Below are 18,545 nucleotides of genomic sequence, written 5' to 3' on the forward strand. Positions count from 1 at the left end.
GATTTGACAGTACAAAGTCGATTTCGTTTTTGTTGATTCCGTCCGGTGATCTCCAGGTCCATTTATTTTTTGGTTTCTTTTTGAAGAAAGTGTTCAAAATTGACAATTTGTTTTCGCTGGCGTATTCAATTAATCTTTGCCCTCTATCGTTTCTGATTCCATATCCGTGTGCTTTCATGATTAGATGTTCCTCTTTTTTTGGTATTCCAATTTTAGCGTTTAGGTCGCCCATCAGTATGAAGTCCTTGTGTGCTAATTCTATTGCCCTTGTTACTGTCGCATAAAAGTTATCGATTTCCTCATCACTTCCTTGTGTAGTAGGGGCGTAGACTTGAATGATGGATAGGCTCGTGCACTCGAATTTCATATTCAACATGGCTACTCTTTCAGAAAGGCCAAGGTAGCTTTCTATATTATTTTTAAGATGGTGTTTAATTATAAAGCCTATGCCATGTCTTCCAGGTGTGTGGCCTGTGAAGCAGAAGATAAAGTTTTCGTGTTCTTCAATTTTGTTTCCGGTGCGTCTTATTTCGGCTAATCCTAATACGTCGTATTTAATTTCTTTGAGAGCTTCGTTTAGCTCTATCAAACGCTCATATGATGAGAGTGTTTTAACGTTGTATGTCAAAATGTATAACGTTTTTTGTGAGGTTTCGGTTTTCGGAGGGTTGTTTGGAGGGTTTTGGTCATGATCTTCCACGGTGACCAGCCGGCTTGGAAGATGAATTTGATGTTCCGCTAGTGGTTTTTGAATGTTGACGTTGCAAGAGGGGGGCGGTAGTTGCTAAATATTGGCGTTATTAATTTGCTGCGGATCTGCTGAGTTGTTTGTGTTCCTGTTTATCAGGTAATTCAGCATGCCCGGTTTTAAAATTCCTTCCGATAGGCTTGAAGTTCTTCTCGTTTGTGTTTGTGATTTGTTTTTCTTATTAGCCTGTGTATTAGTTTCGGCTCCTTTTGTGGTTTTATTTTCAGGCGAAGTTGATAGCATTCTTTTGTTATTGCCAGTTGTTTTCTTTTTTTCATTTATGATAAGCTTGTCGTATTTTATTCTTACAACGTTCCCTTTTACCCTTTCAATTCTTGCTTGTTCTTGAAGCTCTTTCCTTTTCTCTAGAATATTTTGTGGGAAATCTTCCGTTATGTAGTAGCCCGTATTTTTTAGTGCACTTCTATTTTTAAACAAATTAATTTTTGTGCCGAGTGTACAAAAAGTGACAATTATTGGTCGAGGTCTTTCCCCTTTTTTGCCTATTCTTCTGACTTCTTGAATGTCCCTGCGGTCTAGTTCTTGAGAGAAATGCTCTTTGATAAAATTCACTATGAGACTTTCTAGGTTAGAATACGATGTTTCCATTTCTTTTATTCCGAAAAAAACGATGTTATTTTTCCTTGCCTGTTTTTCTAGGAAGTACAGTCGCTTTTCTTGGTTTTCACATTTTTCCCTTATATGTTCGTAATTCTCATTGAGTATTTTGAACTTATCTTCTAATATGCAGTTTATATTTTGCGTAACTTTTTCCGTCACTTTTTCTCCATTTCTATCTATTGCAATTTTTTGTTCGTCTATCTCCCTTCGAATTTGTCGAAGCTCGTGCATAATTTCCTCCATTTCTTACTGTCAAGATCGCTTGAAGAATGTAATGAAATATTGAAGTGATAGTTGGACTATAGTACAATGTAGCTCTTTGACGGACCGATTTTATTATTACAAGTTGCAAGTCGCTTCTTAATTATGTAGTGTGCAAATCCAAGTGTTCGATGTTATTCTCAATGTGTGATGCAAGTCCCTTGTTTATTCCTTCACTTATGTATTTTACTGTAAGTCTGTATTTTTATTTGAAATGACTATTAATACAAAGTCGAAGAACTCCTTCTTTTTTTTTTTTTTTTTTTTTATTTATTTATATATATATTTTTTTTAAAATAAATATTTATATATTTTTTTTTTTTATTTTATTATATTTTATTGCAAAATAAACAAAAATATATTTTATAAAATTTTCGTTTTGTTGAGTTTCGAACTTAGACCACTACGTGCGAACACTTATGTCCATCAATGTGCAGAACACGCCACAAGTCTTAATAACTGTAGAGTGAATTATTGGTATAGGCTTAACAGGTGGTGTAATTGTCTATTGAGTTTACGGTTACGTGTATTCACTTTTTACATTTAATTTTTGAAGTACCGACACACTTTGTAGTCACAATTCCTCTAATTAATTTGTTTTGAGTTCTATTCACTGTATTCACTTTGTTTGTTCACTTATTCACTTTGTTTATTGTAATTAGTTCTTGTCTAATTGTCTTGAGCACTGGTTTTTGTATATTTGTAGCGAAACGCACTTTGAGAGTCTAAGTGATCGTGTCAGGTTGAACACTTCGATATTTCACGATATTTTGCGAGCTTCTTATTTAGATAACACTACCACACAAAGTTTATACACTAAAGAGTTATTATAATAACGGTTCACTGGAAGTTGTTTCTTCTTAATATTTTTAATTACTTAAAATACGCACACTAACTATTACGTGTGAAGGCAGCGCCCTCTCTATCTATCTATCAAATTGTACTATACGTCACATTAATTTATTTTCATGTACGGCTTGCTATTTGTTTTGCTGTTTTTGAAGGGTGATAAGTTTTTAGGTGAACTATTCATATTTACGAACTGCAAACAAAATAACTGTCCAAGAGCGAATCGAACTCATACACGGGTTCCGTACCACAATTTTTTTATTTATTTATTATTTTAGTAATTGATATCATAGTAGCCAAACAGGTTACTACATTATGGAAATTTAACTATATACATGTAAGAGTTTAATAAATAAAGCGAAGCATTTTTTTATTTATAGCATTTGTTTTATATGCCACTATGGCAAAGGGAGATCTCCCGCCGGGCTAGGTGATCATGCCCGGGGAGCGGCCGTGCTCCGACAGTCTCAGTTCGGAACTTGTATATATGCAGGATATTTAGAAAACTTCGATAGCGTGATTCAGAATACTCGTGGCGCCATCTCTTGCCGAGTAGCGGGAGGTCGCCACATCACCCCCTGCTCAGACCGGAGGTCGATACCAGTTGATTTCGGTGTTCCGTACTTGTGAAATCTTCGCCTAAGCTTACAAGCGCCCCGGAACGCCCTCTGTCTGCGGTGAGTCGAGATGTGAGGGAGAACCAAAGCCTTGAGGTTGGAGCGAAGTGAGGAGGGCGAGTAATGGCTACTCGAGCCGTCCGTGAAGTACCGGAGAGTAGCTGGATCAGGATCAGGAAGCGAGTCTTCGTGCGCTGCGATGAACCTGATGGACAGCTGAACTGGTGATGTGAGGGTGCAGTCCATCCAGGGAGTGAGGTTGCCACCATCGATGAGGGTCAGAAGGGACGTATTCTTGTCAGGGGTCACCACTATGGCAAAGGGAGATCTCCCGCCGGGCTAGGTGATCATGCCCGGGGAGCGGCCGTGCTCCGACAGTCTCAGTTCGGAACTTGTATATATGCAGGATATTTAGAAAACTTCGATAGCGTGATTCAGAATACTCGTGGCGCCATCTCTTGCCGAGTAGCGGGAGGTCGCCACACCACCGTTATACTGACCTGTAATAATTTCAAGTATCTATTAATGTTTAAGAGATAGGGCCATGTAAGAGACGGACAGACTAAAAAGGCTTTTACCATTGGGCACGGAACTCTAAAATCAATATCCTTTCAATAATGTAACCCGATATGTAGCGGTTGAACAAATGTTTGCCAATGTGATACGCCAGCACAGTTTGCGTGGGCGCCGGTTCATTCATATCGGGATGTCGTCACACCGATCGACACCCACCCATTCCTGTGAATATTCAGAGAAGTTTATTTCTATATGTTACTGTGTTATTTTTATATCTAAAACGGTATAAACGGTCGGAGGTCCAATACGTTAAGACGAACCTAAGACATTTCTTTTTTTTTTATATATTATAAGAGTAGCAGACGAGCATGCAATCCACCTGATGGTAAGTGGCTACTGCCGCCTATGGAAATCTGTAATGAACCCCAGATAGGATTAGACATTCCTACCTGAGGTCGGCCACAGATGCGTCACCACCCCTGAGGACTAAGCTGGAACGCCTCGGAAAAGTATGTCTACCTTACCACACCCTTCAAACCGGAACACAGCAGCCTAACACTGCTGTTATTAGGTAGAAAGTTTAAGTTTTCTCATTTTAAGTGACCATGTATGTCTTATGAGAAAAATAAAGATTCTTTAAACCCAAATAGGTGTGGCGGTGGTGCCGCCGGAGTCGAACCACAAAGGGTTTTACTACCTTCAAACACATTTCGAAGTGATACGCGTCGTCGTCAACCCATTCCCACTGCTCAGGCATGCGTCTCCACTCAATGTCAGAGTGTTTTAGTTAGTTAGTACCTTTGAAAACTGTTTTGAAACTCTCAGGCATATAGGTTTACTAAGAACCATTTTCTTCGCCGTAAAAACAAGTACTCGTAATACTTATAATACGCACATGGCCTACAAAAATGAGAATGATCTCCATTATCATCAGTAGTGTTGGAATGGAATAAAAAGTTAGATTTCCTTTGTGAGTAGCTTTTCCTTACACCCTTCAAGCCAGGAGTCGCTTCACCTTGGTCCTCGAGTAGAAATAAATGTAAGAAATAATACTCGAACCACGAAGGATTTTACCTACAATTCGTTATCACTGGTACAGGAAACTGTTTATATAATACCTGAATACCTACAAGTATGCCAGTGCGTTCACATCACAAACACGTGAGGCCGATAAGCCGGCGCCACACCGACACATGCAATAATTTTGTCAATGGCGATACCGCGCTATCACGTCAATTGGATACATAAACTTGTTTGACTTTAATGCAGTTATTCTCAAAGTGAGTTAAATGCAGGCATCCCAGGCTTAGGGAACGATCGGTAATTTATGATTTTCTCATCTTCTATATATATAAAAATGAATATTTGTTTGATCTTGTGCTGATCATTAGCAAACTTGTTGTGCATGAGCTCACGAAGGTTTCTGAGTTGGTACGACCAATTTGTCCGATTGCGCCACTGTCATTCCAATGAAGGTACAAATTTTCAGTTATATGTACCTATGTCATGATATTTTTCCAAACGCTACTAGTATATGTACAAAATTTCGGTCGTAATTGTCGTAATTGGACTGAATGTGACAGATTCTTATGCTTTTAATTATTGGGTGGACATGTAGATGTGGACCTTACACTCATACCACACCTTCAGGTTGATTACAGGCATGATCCGAGCTCCCTCTATTACCGGCTGCAAACCTGAGAGTTACCATTCTGATATAGCCATAGCATTATTACTTACTTAGTACTTAATACGCAAGTACAGATGTAGTAGACATCTAACAATAGTACATAATTAGTGTCTAAGGATTTTATTTCTTATTTTGATGTAAGTCGGTAGGCGCCAAGCAATAATAACTGATTCTCAAAGTGAGCGGATACGAAATAGATTTGAGAACCTCTGCGTTATTTAGATAACGCGTACATGTCTATCGTATTACACGTATCAAAAATCACCCGGTTCTCAACCTTATCACATATGTGTAAAGACGCCATTTTTAATATAAAATGCTGCATGTAGTACAACTAGGGCTTTAATGTGTGTGGTCATAGTATGAAATTGTAGCGATAAGTCGGTGGCCTTGGCAGATTTCTCTTATCTGCAAATTTGAAATGTGTTGCGTGGTTACAGTGTAAGCGGTGTTAATAATAAATAATAATAATAGATAAGAATCGCCCATGTTATTATTTCAACGTAACGTATATGTGTGTGTGTGTGCGTAGTCCTTGAAAAGTCTCATATTAATTAAATTCTCTAAAAAAAGTAAATATTAAAATTATTTCGGTATTTATAGGCAGATGACATTGATAGTGTGGTTGTACCAGTAGAATAACAAAAAGTTACAAGTTGTGTACGGTAATAATACAGTTCCTATGTTATTTGAGTTTGGAACTTTAATATATAATCCTTCAAACCAGAACACAGGAGCATTAAATCGTTGCTGTAAATTTATTCTTAGTACGAGTAGTTTCTTTAGCAGATCCTTTGGAGAGACGTGGGGTAGAAATAAGTGTGCCTGTACCACAATACTTCAAAGTTAGTTAATATTTGTGTAAATGTTAGATACGTCAAAATAGTTGTTAGTATAGAATTGCGTTACTTTAAAAAAAAAATGTATTTTTTTTTAAATCGCTCCCGCTACCGCCCCTGCTACCGGCCCCGCTCGCTCCTATCACGCGCACCACCGCGCCCGCCTAGCAACAGATTCCGCACGCCACGAAATGCCTGCGCTATCAACGTCTGCATCTTTGCAACGGTATTTACGTAACGTTAGCCCCTGGACCTGGGTTTAACCCCGATTCAATATTTTGTACAAAACTCTTCAAACCAGAACAGAGCAGTGCTAAACCACTATCATAGATATGTTGTCAGTAGTTTAACAGTCCTTCTGAACGACCTACTGAGACACAAAGAAAGAAAGTAGTCAAACTTGAAAGAGTTCTATTGTCTTCAAACTATACCCATTGCGTCAAATGAACCCAACAGAACTATTTAGGTAGCTAGTATTATATTTAATAAAATAATCGCTCCCGCCACCGTGCCCGCTTGCTGCCATCACCGGCGCCACCGCACCCGCCTAGTAACAGATTCCGCACGCCACGAAATGCCTGCGCTATCAACGTCTGCAACTTTGCAACGGTATTTACGTAACACTAGCCCCTGGCCCCGGGTTTGACCCCGGTTCAATATCTTTTTATCTGAAATTTTATCTTTTGTAACTCGATGTACCTTAACTATCTTGTTTAAAATTGATTCTTATTTCATACTACTCACGTCATTACTGATATTTTAGTGGATAATGCATGCTTCGTGTATCTCCGTTATTAATAATCAATCTAACAAAATGTTGACTAACAAAGATCGAAGTTTAACGATGTCTAGTATGAAGTCACATGTCCATAGATAAAGTATTAATAAAGAGTTCATAGTTTCGTGGCAAGGAGATAAGAAAGGGAACAGAGGCATACTTTTTCAGGGTATTTCAGCTCAGTTCTCAGGGGTAGCAGCGCACCTTAGTTGTGAATATCTGAGGTTGATTACAGATGTCCATGAACAGCAGTAACCACTTACCATCAGATGGACAGCATGCTCGTCTGCTACTTCTATAGTATTTCAACAGAAGATCGTACAAAATATAGAAGTGTTTAATGTTCGACAGTAAAATAGCAAACAGACACATCAATTATATTTATCCATATCAATTTCCAGTTGCCATACGCATTCGCGTTCCGGATTTGTAATCTTATCTACATAGTTCACTATATACCTATTCTATGTAATGGCCTATATTCGAAAATAGCCAGTTAACCATGACATTTTAGCTAAAAACTGGATTCGATTAGAATTGCCTTCGATTTGTAAAGCGCTAGAGTTGAAATTGGTTAGACACGACGATCGTAAAAGGTGGCTAATTTAGCCAGCACTCTAATTATAGTGTAACTCAATGTCGTGTGACGTCAATAAATTGTATTCTATATTGTAAGGAATCACGTTGTATTAAATTATATGAAATCTTGAACGTGGTAGAATCCTTTGTGGTTTGACTGCGGAGGTACCACTAATACTCCGTTTCTGCCTAATAACAGCAGTGTTAAGCGCTGCTGTGTTCCGGTTTGAAAAGTGTGGTAAAGAATTATACTTGGCCGAGTCTTAGTAGTACCGATTTCAGGTAGGACACTTATCTTATCTGGGGTTGATTACAGATGTCTACTGTATATTAAAAAATGAATATGAATCCTACCTACAATTGAAAATCTCACGAATTTTATTTTGTTCCGATGCTTGATGTATTTACTTGAAAATGAACATGTACTTTCTTATGTAAGTGAGTTGTACTCTTTTACAAAATAAATATCTTAAACCGTATATGTCATAATTTTTTTCTCTTCTTGTGTTTGTCTGTACCTATATGTGTACTCCGTGTAATTTCACGAGAAATGTACTTTTTGGATTTACTTTAAGCTGTTTCATTAGTTTATCTTATTTAATAAATCCTGAGCTGAATATAGAAGAAAAAGGACTACAGAAAATGCAGTAGGCTACTTGCGAAAATAACTCGTTAAAAATTGTCGTTAGCAGAGATAACTTACTTTCACTCTTGATTTTTGGAGGTTTTCTTTTACCTATATGTTTCTTATTTCTTATCTCCTTTAGAAGTAAAGCTTTTATACAGTAACCATTTTGAACTATTATTGTTTTCCTATTTAATTCCTACGTGTTACTATGACGTCACACATAAAAAATGACATTCAAGTCTTTATACACTCGTAAGAATCCATAAATACATACAACCGCTGATCAAATGTTTACATTATGATACAAAACGACCAATTAAAAACATCCGTCACAGCGTCCGATAACAATATAACAGGAGGCCTATGCAAATTGGATGCACTTGACAGGGTCATCCAAATTTAGGAGAGCTTTTTGGCGGTACACTCGGTACGAATCTGCGGCTCTTTGTTCACTCGCCAATTGAGATGCGTCCAGTGTAAGATGGTATGCTCTTCGGTTGGTTACGGTCGCGGTGAGAGGTCAAGTTATCGGGACCCCGGTCCGTCCTACCGCAACATGTCACGAAGATACTGCGCGGCCAAGGTGAACGGAGGTGAATATGTTTTACGCAATATCCGTTACTGAATCGTGTTCGGTCCCATTTACCTACTTGTTTATATCGTAGTTTGTACTTTAACGTTGTTTTGACAAATAAACGATTTCGGCGGAATCAAATAAAATCAAATCAAATGTCTTTATTTGTAAATATAGGTCTTACAGGTGTTAAAATTGTTACATAAAGTACGCTAACCAACCCTTTTAGGTTTTCAGTATCATAATTTATAACTCTTATTAGAAATCATTATATAATATGCCTGATATACCTATCCTACATATTTCGTGGAAGTTTTTTGTTGAAGTCCTTTACGAGGCATAACTAGTCTTTAGAACTACCGAAATATTAGAAAGATGGAACTAGTACGACTCGACCGGGAAGGTACCATCGCCACTCCTATTTCTAGCGTAAAGGAGTTCCTGGGTTTTGGGTGGGTACTGACTTACATATGATGCGAACATTTTAGTCCTCAGAAGCGGCACTGCATCTGAAATTAGCTTCAGGTAAAACCCTCAATTCTATATTATGAATTTAGTTAAAAATGTCAATACTCAAGCTCGGCTGTTGTCCGTCTCTATCTCTCGAACCGTTATAGATAACCACTTAAAATTATTACAGAGTACGTATAACGGTGGCCTCAATAACAACGATTACTGGAAATAAAAATAAATATAGTTTAAAAAACTAAAAAACACGCTTTTATGTTAAAATAAACTAAAAAGCAAAAAATAATCTTCAATCTAGGAATCAATTAAGGAACAGTAAATAATATAATTGTGGAAAAAGTGTGGGGTGCTCCATTTATCAGGTTCGAAAAGCACCCCACCTAGATTGAATTCCTATTCGATCGATTCCTAGATTGAAGATTATTTTTTGCTTTTTAGTTTATTTTAACATAAAAGCGTGTTTTTTAGTTTTTTTTAAACTATATTTATTTTATTAATTTTTAGTATTGTTGTTATAGCGACCACCATCATGCATCGTTTGAAAATAAAAATAAAGTGTCTATCTATTACGGTTTAAGAGATAAAGCCCTGTGACTCACGAACAGACAGCGGAGGGTTTCGTTTTATCCTTTGAGTACGGAATCCTAAAAATCATTATACAAGATGGCATTATAAATATGTTTCAGTTTGAGTTATAGTTATAGGGAAATAACATTATTATTTTACAAAGCTAAAAATCAATCTAGTAACTTTGCCTGAACGCTCCATAAGGCGCTTTCTCTCCCCTCGAAAATCGTTAATCCTAAGGATATTGATAAGGACAATGGTACAAAATTATTAAAATCGTGTATTGTCATCGGTTCTTGATAATTCTTCAAAATTTTGAATTAAACTAAACGTTCAAAGTGGATAGAAATCGGGCTCAAAGATTCAGTTACTGTTACGTACATACATACATACAAACGTACAACACAAGCTAATAAAAGCGTGTTAATAAAACAATTTTTGGAGTTATGGAACCCCCCGTATGCGGCTCGCACTTGGCCAATTATTTGGTACTTCTAGTTCAAAAAATTGTAACATTGAATATTCTGTCTTCAAATGGCTAATACTAGCTGACCCGGCAAACTTTGTACCGCCTCAAAATCTATTTATCAAATATATTTCATATTCATATAAAATATAGCCTATGTTACTCGTGGATAATGTAGCTTTCGAATGGTGAAAGAATTTTTAAAATCGGTCCAGTAGTTTTTGAGCCTATTCATTACAATCAAACAAACAAACAAAGTTTTGCTAATATTAGTGTAGATAAAATTGTTAAGGTTAAAAAACCTTTATCAATAAATAGATAGTAGCCGATTCTCAGACCTACTGAACATGCATATTAAATTTGGTGAAAATCGGTACAGTCGTTTCGGAGGAGTATGGTAACTAACATTGTGACACAAGAATTTTATATATAAGCCTGACAACAAAAGATAATAATTGCGTCAGTTTCGACATTGGTATATAATATTTATAGATATAATCTTATTTCAAACAAGGAAATTACAACGTGGCGCGTTTTAAAACCGCCACAACCTGTTTCTGTTCTCACAGTGACATCTTTTCGCATAATTTAATCATAGTAATCGGTCAATTATCGTATTTAATATTTTAAACTAGCTTCTACCCGCGGGTTTCCATGCGATCAGAGGTTTTTATCTATCCCTCGGGAACGACACTTTTTGTCGGGATAAATAGTACTCTATTTCCTTTTCTGAGCCCCTGTCGACATGTGTACAAAATTTTAAAACAATCGGTTATATAGTTGAGGCGTGAAAGAGTAACAAAGAAACAAACAAATCCATTTACATTATTATTCAGGAAATTAAATAGATCACGTCTGTGTTAGCGCACGTAAGTCTCCGGAACCACTCCACCGATTTTAATGAAATTTTGTGAGTCGTCAACCCATTACTGTCAAATTGCTGGGCATAGCTCCTCTGTCAGTATCAGAGAGGCTTAGGTTGTACTCCACCACGTTACCTAAATGGGTATTGGTTACCAGTTTTCACATACTTTGAAAACCTTTTTAAAGAACTCTCAGGTGTGTAGAGTTCATCATTATTTCATCGCGACGTTTTCCTTCACCGTTATAGCAAATTACTATTTGAAGGTGGTAGAACCCTTTGTGGTTCGACTCCGGCGGCACCACCGCCACACCTATTTCTACCTAATAACAGCAGTGTTAGGCGCTGCTGTGTTCCGTTTTGAAGGGTGTGGTAAGGGAGGCAGACTTTTCCGAGGCGTTCCAGCTTAGTCCTCAGGGGTAGCGGCGCATCTGTGGCCGACCTCTGGTAGGAATATCTAATCCTATCTGGGGTTGATAACAGATGTCCATGGGCGGCAGTAGCCACTTACCATCAGGTGGACTGCATGCTCGTCTGCTACTCTTATATTATAAAAAAAAAGAATGTTTAAAATCAGAGGTGAGTGCCTGAGGTTCGAACCTCGGACCCCCTGACTGACAGGAAGAGTATAATGCCGATCAATAAAGATTTAGTATGAGAATGTAATAATTTGGCAACTAAGTTCCCGCCATTTCATTATCATCGTTGTAATTACAAGTTTTATCATCAAGTTCGCCGTTGCCATAACACACAGTTCCTAATTACGCATAATATCTATTATTTTTCCTTATTTACCCAATTTATACGCAATTTGTATATAATTTGATAATGTCGCATTATGTTGAGTGAGAAAAAAATCTACATTATTATCTTAAAATAATAATATACATAATGTCAGACTAATAAAATGTCACGTGCAAGAAATATGTCTAAATTTACTTCTTACGAGGCAACAATGTATTAACAAATGTATGGAGCAGCTTTTTCGGAAGCTCCGCTTGGCGCTTACCTACTTATAAACTTGGTAATTAAAACTTCTGAACAAATATGCGCTCCTGTGTGTAGTGGTTGATGTTTATATAAGAGCCTTAGATGTAATCGTGATAAATATCAACATGAATCACTTGTAATAAGGTCAACATCATCAACCCATTCCTGTCCCACTGATGGGCATGGGTCTCTTTTCAGAATTAACGATTAGGCCATTAAACTACCGCGCTGGCCAAGTGCGGATTGGTAGAGTTCACCTTTGAAAACTTTCTTTTTTAGATTTCCCAGGTACGCATGTTTTCCACTCACTCACGACGGTTTCCTTCACAGAGCCCTTCCTTTAATACGCACATAATTTAAGATGTGAGTCTAGAATTTGAACCTCGGACCACTCGATCAAAAGGCCAAGTTTCTTAACCACTAGGATATCAGTGTTTTTTAATAAAGTGCTCGTATTGAATATACATACGTCCATTTAAAGTGGTTGGTAGTGGTTGATATTTCTGATACTCGTACATCTAAAGTTTAAATCTTTTGTGATATTTCAACTAAGGTAACCTTCGCTTTTCCATTCCCTTGTAGCAATTCCGAGCTCTACTATGTTATGTTTTGATAAAAGGTTCTGTAAAACAAAATATGTTGCGTTTTCACTTTTAGAGATTTATTACAGATGACCACGAATAACAGTGACACCGTACTTATCATCAGAGTGGATTCTCCATTAGAAAGAAATTATTGGCCAAGTGAATGTCGGACTAAAACCGGGTGGGTTCCGTACCGCCAATTTTAATTTTATTTTTTAATTTTAGTATTTGATGTAATCGCGGCCACCCTTTATACATGCTCTGTAAAAATCCAAATGTCTGTATAGCGGAGGCGTAGTAATAGAGTCCGTGTTTACCCTTTAGGTACGGAACCCTAAAAACTAACGATTCTCAGGTAGAACTCTAAACCTATCTTCGGTGGTTTGCACATAATTATCAGTCACTTCATCAGTTTTCGTCAATCCTCGCATAGTCGTCTGCTACAGATGACTTTACATTTATTCGTAAAGATATATTCGGCGCTAATGTCGTGGCAAGGTGACCCGTATGCTCTTGTCCGTCGTGGTGACGGAAGGGTCCGCGTGCCGGGTCGGGACCCCGGGCTTATCGGGCGTTCGTTAAGATTTCGGTTGCGTAAATGTGATACACGATATGAGGAGTCGCGAACCGTTGATAAAATTGGCCATATTGATTGCTGGCATCCTGTATGATGGTTTAATCAATGTATTTGGAGTGAATAAATTGATTTTTATGAGCGATTTTTAAGGCGGTTTCTAGGCCCTGCGGTTGTTTTTTTTGTCTATTTAACGCTTGTTATTAATAATCAAGCTATCCAACGTTTGCCTATCACAGATTCTGCCTTCCAGAAATTGTAGTCAGTTGAAGCTGCACCTATATCGGAGGATCTTATAAACTGCTGAAACGATTTTTACATATATTTTCATAGAAAACGGATAAGGTGCAGGGTAGTATAATAAAATAGTAACGTTATTGGCAGTTTTCAAATCGTTTATATATCCTCCAAGATATGCAATGAAAACAACTGGGACCGACGGATTAACGTCCCCTCGTAAATACGGGAGCGCCACTGTAAGAGACGAAATTTAGCCACTAGCGGTCGGTCACCTATAGAACTTTTTTTTTTATAATATAAGAGTAGCAGAGGAGCATGCAGTCCACCTGATGGTAAGTGATTACTGCCGCCCATGGACATCTGTAATCAACCCCAGATATTCCTATCTGAGGTCGGCCACAGATGCGCCGCTACCCCTGAGGACTAAGCTGGAACGCCTTGGAAAAGTCTCCCTTACCACATCCTTCAAACCGGAACACAGCAGCGCCTAGCACTGCTATTATTAGGTAGAAATAGGTGTGGCGATGAAGTCGAACCACAAAGGGTTCTACCACCTTCAAAACTTATACTGGATTTGGTGGATTATAATTTATAACCGATCATTAAGAGTCGTAGGAATATAGGTCACCACACAAAACTTTCCACACCCTCAATGGAATCGTTCAGCCTTAAAATATCTGCCCCACTTTCCGTACGCCCTAATTAATATTCTTACTTAATCTTACCTTTAATTTCTATAGCCGCGATCTATGAATATTCAAAATGGCTGCCACTGGCATTATTCACTTGCTCTTCAAGCTCCTAGCTGCGTCCCTGTTACATATATTTCATACGTTTTACTTGCATTTGCATAATTGTCACATTGACTTGTTTAAAGGGAATTCTCCTTTTGACGTCAACGTCTATGCCACGTTGTTCCTTATACGCTTGTCAAGCGCCGTTTTGTTGACCATTGTTGGTCGGCTTTTCTTTGAATAGGCCTCAGTGAGCATCAATTGTCAAAAAATGGCTTTATTGAACCGAGTTTTTAACGAGAACAGAAACCCTCGCCGGCGTAAAACTACTAAATCGAAAGAATGAACTTGATAATCTATAGAATTGCTTTAGCAATTTAGAACGCATTCTGTGTTCATTTGAGTGCGATGGACTTTGTTATGTTACGAATTCCATGTACATAAAGTTCCTTAAATTTCAAGTATCCTAAATTTCAAAATTTATTAATGAACCTAAATTTTACAATTCTTCTTTTTAACCATTTAGTATTCCTTAATGTTGCATGAAATATTCATAGTTATTCATTCTAAAAATGCATCGGTATCTAAGGTTTTTAATCTCAGATCTTACAAACATCTAAAATTCTGCTGTAATCGAATCACTTAGGAGAATTAATCCCATTGTTACAGATATATAAGGGGTTGGACGTGGTGAACGCGAAGGCGACGTTGAAGGAACGGGAGTTGGTGAAACACCACTTGCTGGACATCTTAGAGCCGCACCAGATGTTCACGGTCGTGGACTTCAGGAACAGAGCTCTTAGGATCGTATCCTTTATTAAATTAACTTTTGGATTGTAGAACAAGATGGCAGTTACCTATTCGGCCCTTTTTCCACAGAGATATTTGTAAGCTACGCTACTGAGACGCGATCCATAGGTAAGAATGAATTGTCCCTATAGTTCCGGGACCAGAATAGGGCTTATGCCTGTCATCAGAGACGACTAAAAGAGAAATTTCGGGGTGGTGGGTGGCACGAGTGGAAGCTAGAACCACCTGGCCAGCGACCCCGGAAGGAAGGCGGCATGTGTGGCCGCATGCCGTTGTATACACGAGACGGTGGGACGAACCTACTCACCTGGGCGGAGCCCGATGGGCAACGTGCTTAGAGGACTCCGGTTCCATCCCTAGGAGATCCCTAAGTCCACAACGCAGCGCCGAGGACGGCCATCGGGGGGTTTTAGCGCGGTAAGAATCCCACATAACACCGTGTCGCTCCAACAGCATAGGGGGGTACCTCATAAATATAAAAGATACAAATAAATAGAGTAGCATCAGTAGGCGATCTTTGGTTCGCGTCTCAACCGCGTAGCTTGTAAATATCTATGTGGGAGAAGAGCCTTAGTGATTATAATTTAAAGCGTCATTACTTTGTAACATCAGAAACAGAAGATCTAAAATACCAGCGGCCCTTCTAGTCCAATTCACGACATAACGACAAGTATAATAACCTAACACATTTTCCTTAACATTTGAGTAAACAGTTTCCTTAACAATGCTCCATTAATTCTAACATACAACATTACATTCCTACACTAGAGCAATCCAACTGCTGTGCAAACACAGTTGTTACGATTTGACAATAGGTGGTAGTTGCCAGGTAACTCCATGGTAACAGTAGTTCATACTGTTACTAAGTTAAATTTGAGCATTGTTAGTCAAAACGAATTTAATTTATTGAGTAGATTTACTTTAAAAGTTTAGGACATTACAAAGTTTGGAGTCGCAAAAGATTGTGGCATCACCTAAACCTCTTTTAATTTAACATTACCTATATTATTTCGTATATGTTCTACTACTTTTGTTTTTTTTTTCTTTAAGGAGTAACTCATAGCAACTGTTCCTACCCTACCCTTACATACAACTTTATCGTTTTAAGTGAAACCTTTCTTACATGTCACATACTTCCAATCTTTTAAATATATGTTTAATCAGGCCTGACACCAAAAAGCTTATGACCCCTATTCCCCTTTCCTGTCACAATTTGTAGACCCTTCTCTGCCCTCCGAACCCATAAATCCAAATGTACTAATTGAATAACAAACCTTAATACGTCCGGTAAGGTAAGACATTTTAGCCGTTCTTACTGGTCGTTCACCACATAAGCCGCTTATGTTTCGTGTGTAATAAAAGGCCCCTGATCTAAATCTACAAGCCTCGTTTACTATTTAAGATAATTACATGTGTAACATTTAAATTTATTCTAGTATGTAACACGAAAATTTTCCTGTACATTTTTTCCTCAGCGACAACATTCAGATAGAACAATTAACGACACACGGAAAAATACCAATAATTGTGGGTGGCACGAACTATTACATAGAATCTATTGTGTACAAAATATTAGTGGAAGAGTCCCGTGACACTGAGGATTTACTTTGGGACAAATGTAAAAGGAAACGGGATATAGATGACAATGATAAAGATGAACTTGAGGCAAAAAGACAGAAAGATGTGTGTGGTACTAATAATAACGAAGAATCTAGAACTGAAGCTCCATCTTGTGAAGACTTGAAAGAACAAGTTAATGAAACTGAAATAAAGTCAATAAGTAAAGAACAACTAAAAGATGATATAGACCATGAAAAGGATTTTACTAACGAGGAAATACACGCGCGATTGAAGGCAATCGATCCAACTATGGCTTCGAGGCTACATCCAAATAATAGGCGAAAAGTTTTAAGGTAAGTAACTTCACTTTTATTGTTTCAGGATTTGAACAAAGAGATTTCAAAAACCAATTATTTTTGTGTGTTTATTGTTATACGAGTAAATTATAATCTTAATCTAATGAAAGTAACATTAACGCGTGATGGGGTTTCCAAAAAAGGTAAATATTTCAAGTACACAAATACGAGTCGAACTCGCACATGGAGGCTTCCGTACCAACAAATATTCACAATTTTTTACTTATTTTCATTCATTTTATTATTTTCAATAATACTTAGTTATATAACACAAAAATAGATGGCGTTGGGGTGATGATGAATAATACCAACCTAAACAACGTACAATAAAATTAAAATAACTATATTAAAATATGGTTTATGGTTCTTATTTGTATTATAATACCAGTTATAATACCAGTTAAACGTATTATAAAAATTTCAACCGTCTTCTTAGTACGGCTTTAGAGTTAGATCGAAAAATATCGGTTTGTTCTATGGAGACCCCCTTTAATATTCAACTTTATTTTATTTTAAGTATTTGTTGTTATAGCGGCCACCGTTATGCATCCTCTGTGAAAATTTAATGTGTCTATCTATTACGGTTCCGGAGATATAGCCCTGTGACAGACGGACAGACAGCGAAGTCGTAGCAATAGGGTTCCGTTTTTACCCATTGGGTACGGAATCCTAAAGAAGAGCTCGACGTTGACTTGGATGCTAAAAATGTCTGTGCAACGATGCCTACTCTTCATTAAAAAGCCCGGCTGGCTAATGCCCATGGATTTTCATTAAAATAGGGCTTACTAAGTTCCACCCATCTCGCTTCGAGCAGCTTCGTTTCTGTTTAGTGTTTACTTTAATTGAGGAAAACCTACAGAGGCTATTTCAGAACCTAATAAATATAATATTATTATGAAAGTTCATTGTCCTCTATGTAAGCACGTCAACATTTATTGTGACAATAGATACTAATAATAACATTGTGAAATTATTATACTATGTTGTTGTATTGAAAGATTGCAAAATTTCCGCCAGCGCCACTTTTTAGTGTGTGTTGAAAATGAAATTTGATCGTAGTTTTTTCGTAAAAACTAAATAATAATACGAGTAATATTGATATAGCAAACGAGCATGCAGTCTACCTGATGGTAAGTGGCTACTGCCGCCAGTGAACATCTGAACGACTCCTACCTGAGATTGGCCAAAGATATATACTACCCCTACAGAGTAAGTTGGAATACCTCAAATAAGTACCTATTTATGCCTTACCACACACTTCAAAATGGCTTCAAATCAGAACAGCGTTTAACATTGTTGTCTGAGGCACCGTGGCGCCGTAGTCGAACCACAGAGGGTTCTACCATGTTTAATACTACAAACTAAACAACAAACTATGAGAAAATTCTCAAAGAAATCTATAATGAATTATACTTCATAAAAGTTATATTTTAGTACGTACCTAATAATTTGAGTTAAAAAACGTGTCTCAACCTCATCGGGAAGGTAGAGTAAAATTGTTTTGCGTACAGGCAAAACCTAAAGCGAGTTAATCAAAAAGATGTAAAATAAAATATTATATGTATAAAAATAGTAAACGAAATCTGTTGTAGAGGTCGTCGCAAACAATTCATTGATACCAGTTTTATGAATGA

The 18,545-nt window shown here is 37.5% G+C and overlaps 2 protein-coding genes across 2 annotated transcripts in view; one reads left to right on the plus strand and one right to left on the minus strand.

The window, feature by feature from the left end:
* Positions 1-18,545, plus strand: part of LOC140756054 (tRNA dimethylallyltransferase) — a 301,945-nt gene that overhangs the window by 119,238 nt on the left and 164,162 nt on the right. Inside the window, exons 2-3 of the mRNA XM_073091447.1 lie at positions 14,855-14,992; positions 16,484-16,908. Of these exons, the coding sequence (XP_072947548.1) occupies positions 14,855-14,992; positions 16,484-16,908 (563 nt within the window). The remainder of the gene's footprint in view (positions 1-14,854; positions 14,993-16,483; positions 16,909-18,545) is intronic.
* On the minus strand, positions 785-1,837 carry LOC140756217 (uncharacterized). The gene has a single exon (XM_073091675.1). It carries the CDS (start codon positions 1,610-1,612, stop codon positions 785-787), a length of 828 nt encoding a protein of 275 aa, XP_072947776.1. The 5' UTR covers positions 1,613-1,837.

The sequence above is a fragment of the Epargyreus clarus genome, unplaced genomic scaffold (genome assembly GCF_041222505.1).
Source record: "Epargyreus clarus isolate Ecla_fem2 unplaced genomic scaffold, WU_Ecla_fem_2.2 ptg000034l, whole genome shotgun sequence".
NCBI classification, from domain to species: domain Eukaryota; kingdom Metazoa; phylum Arthropoda; class Insecta; order Lepidoptera; family Hesperiidae; genus Epargyreus; species Epargyreus clarus.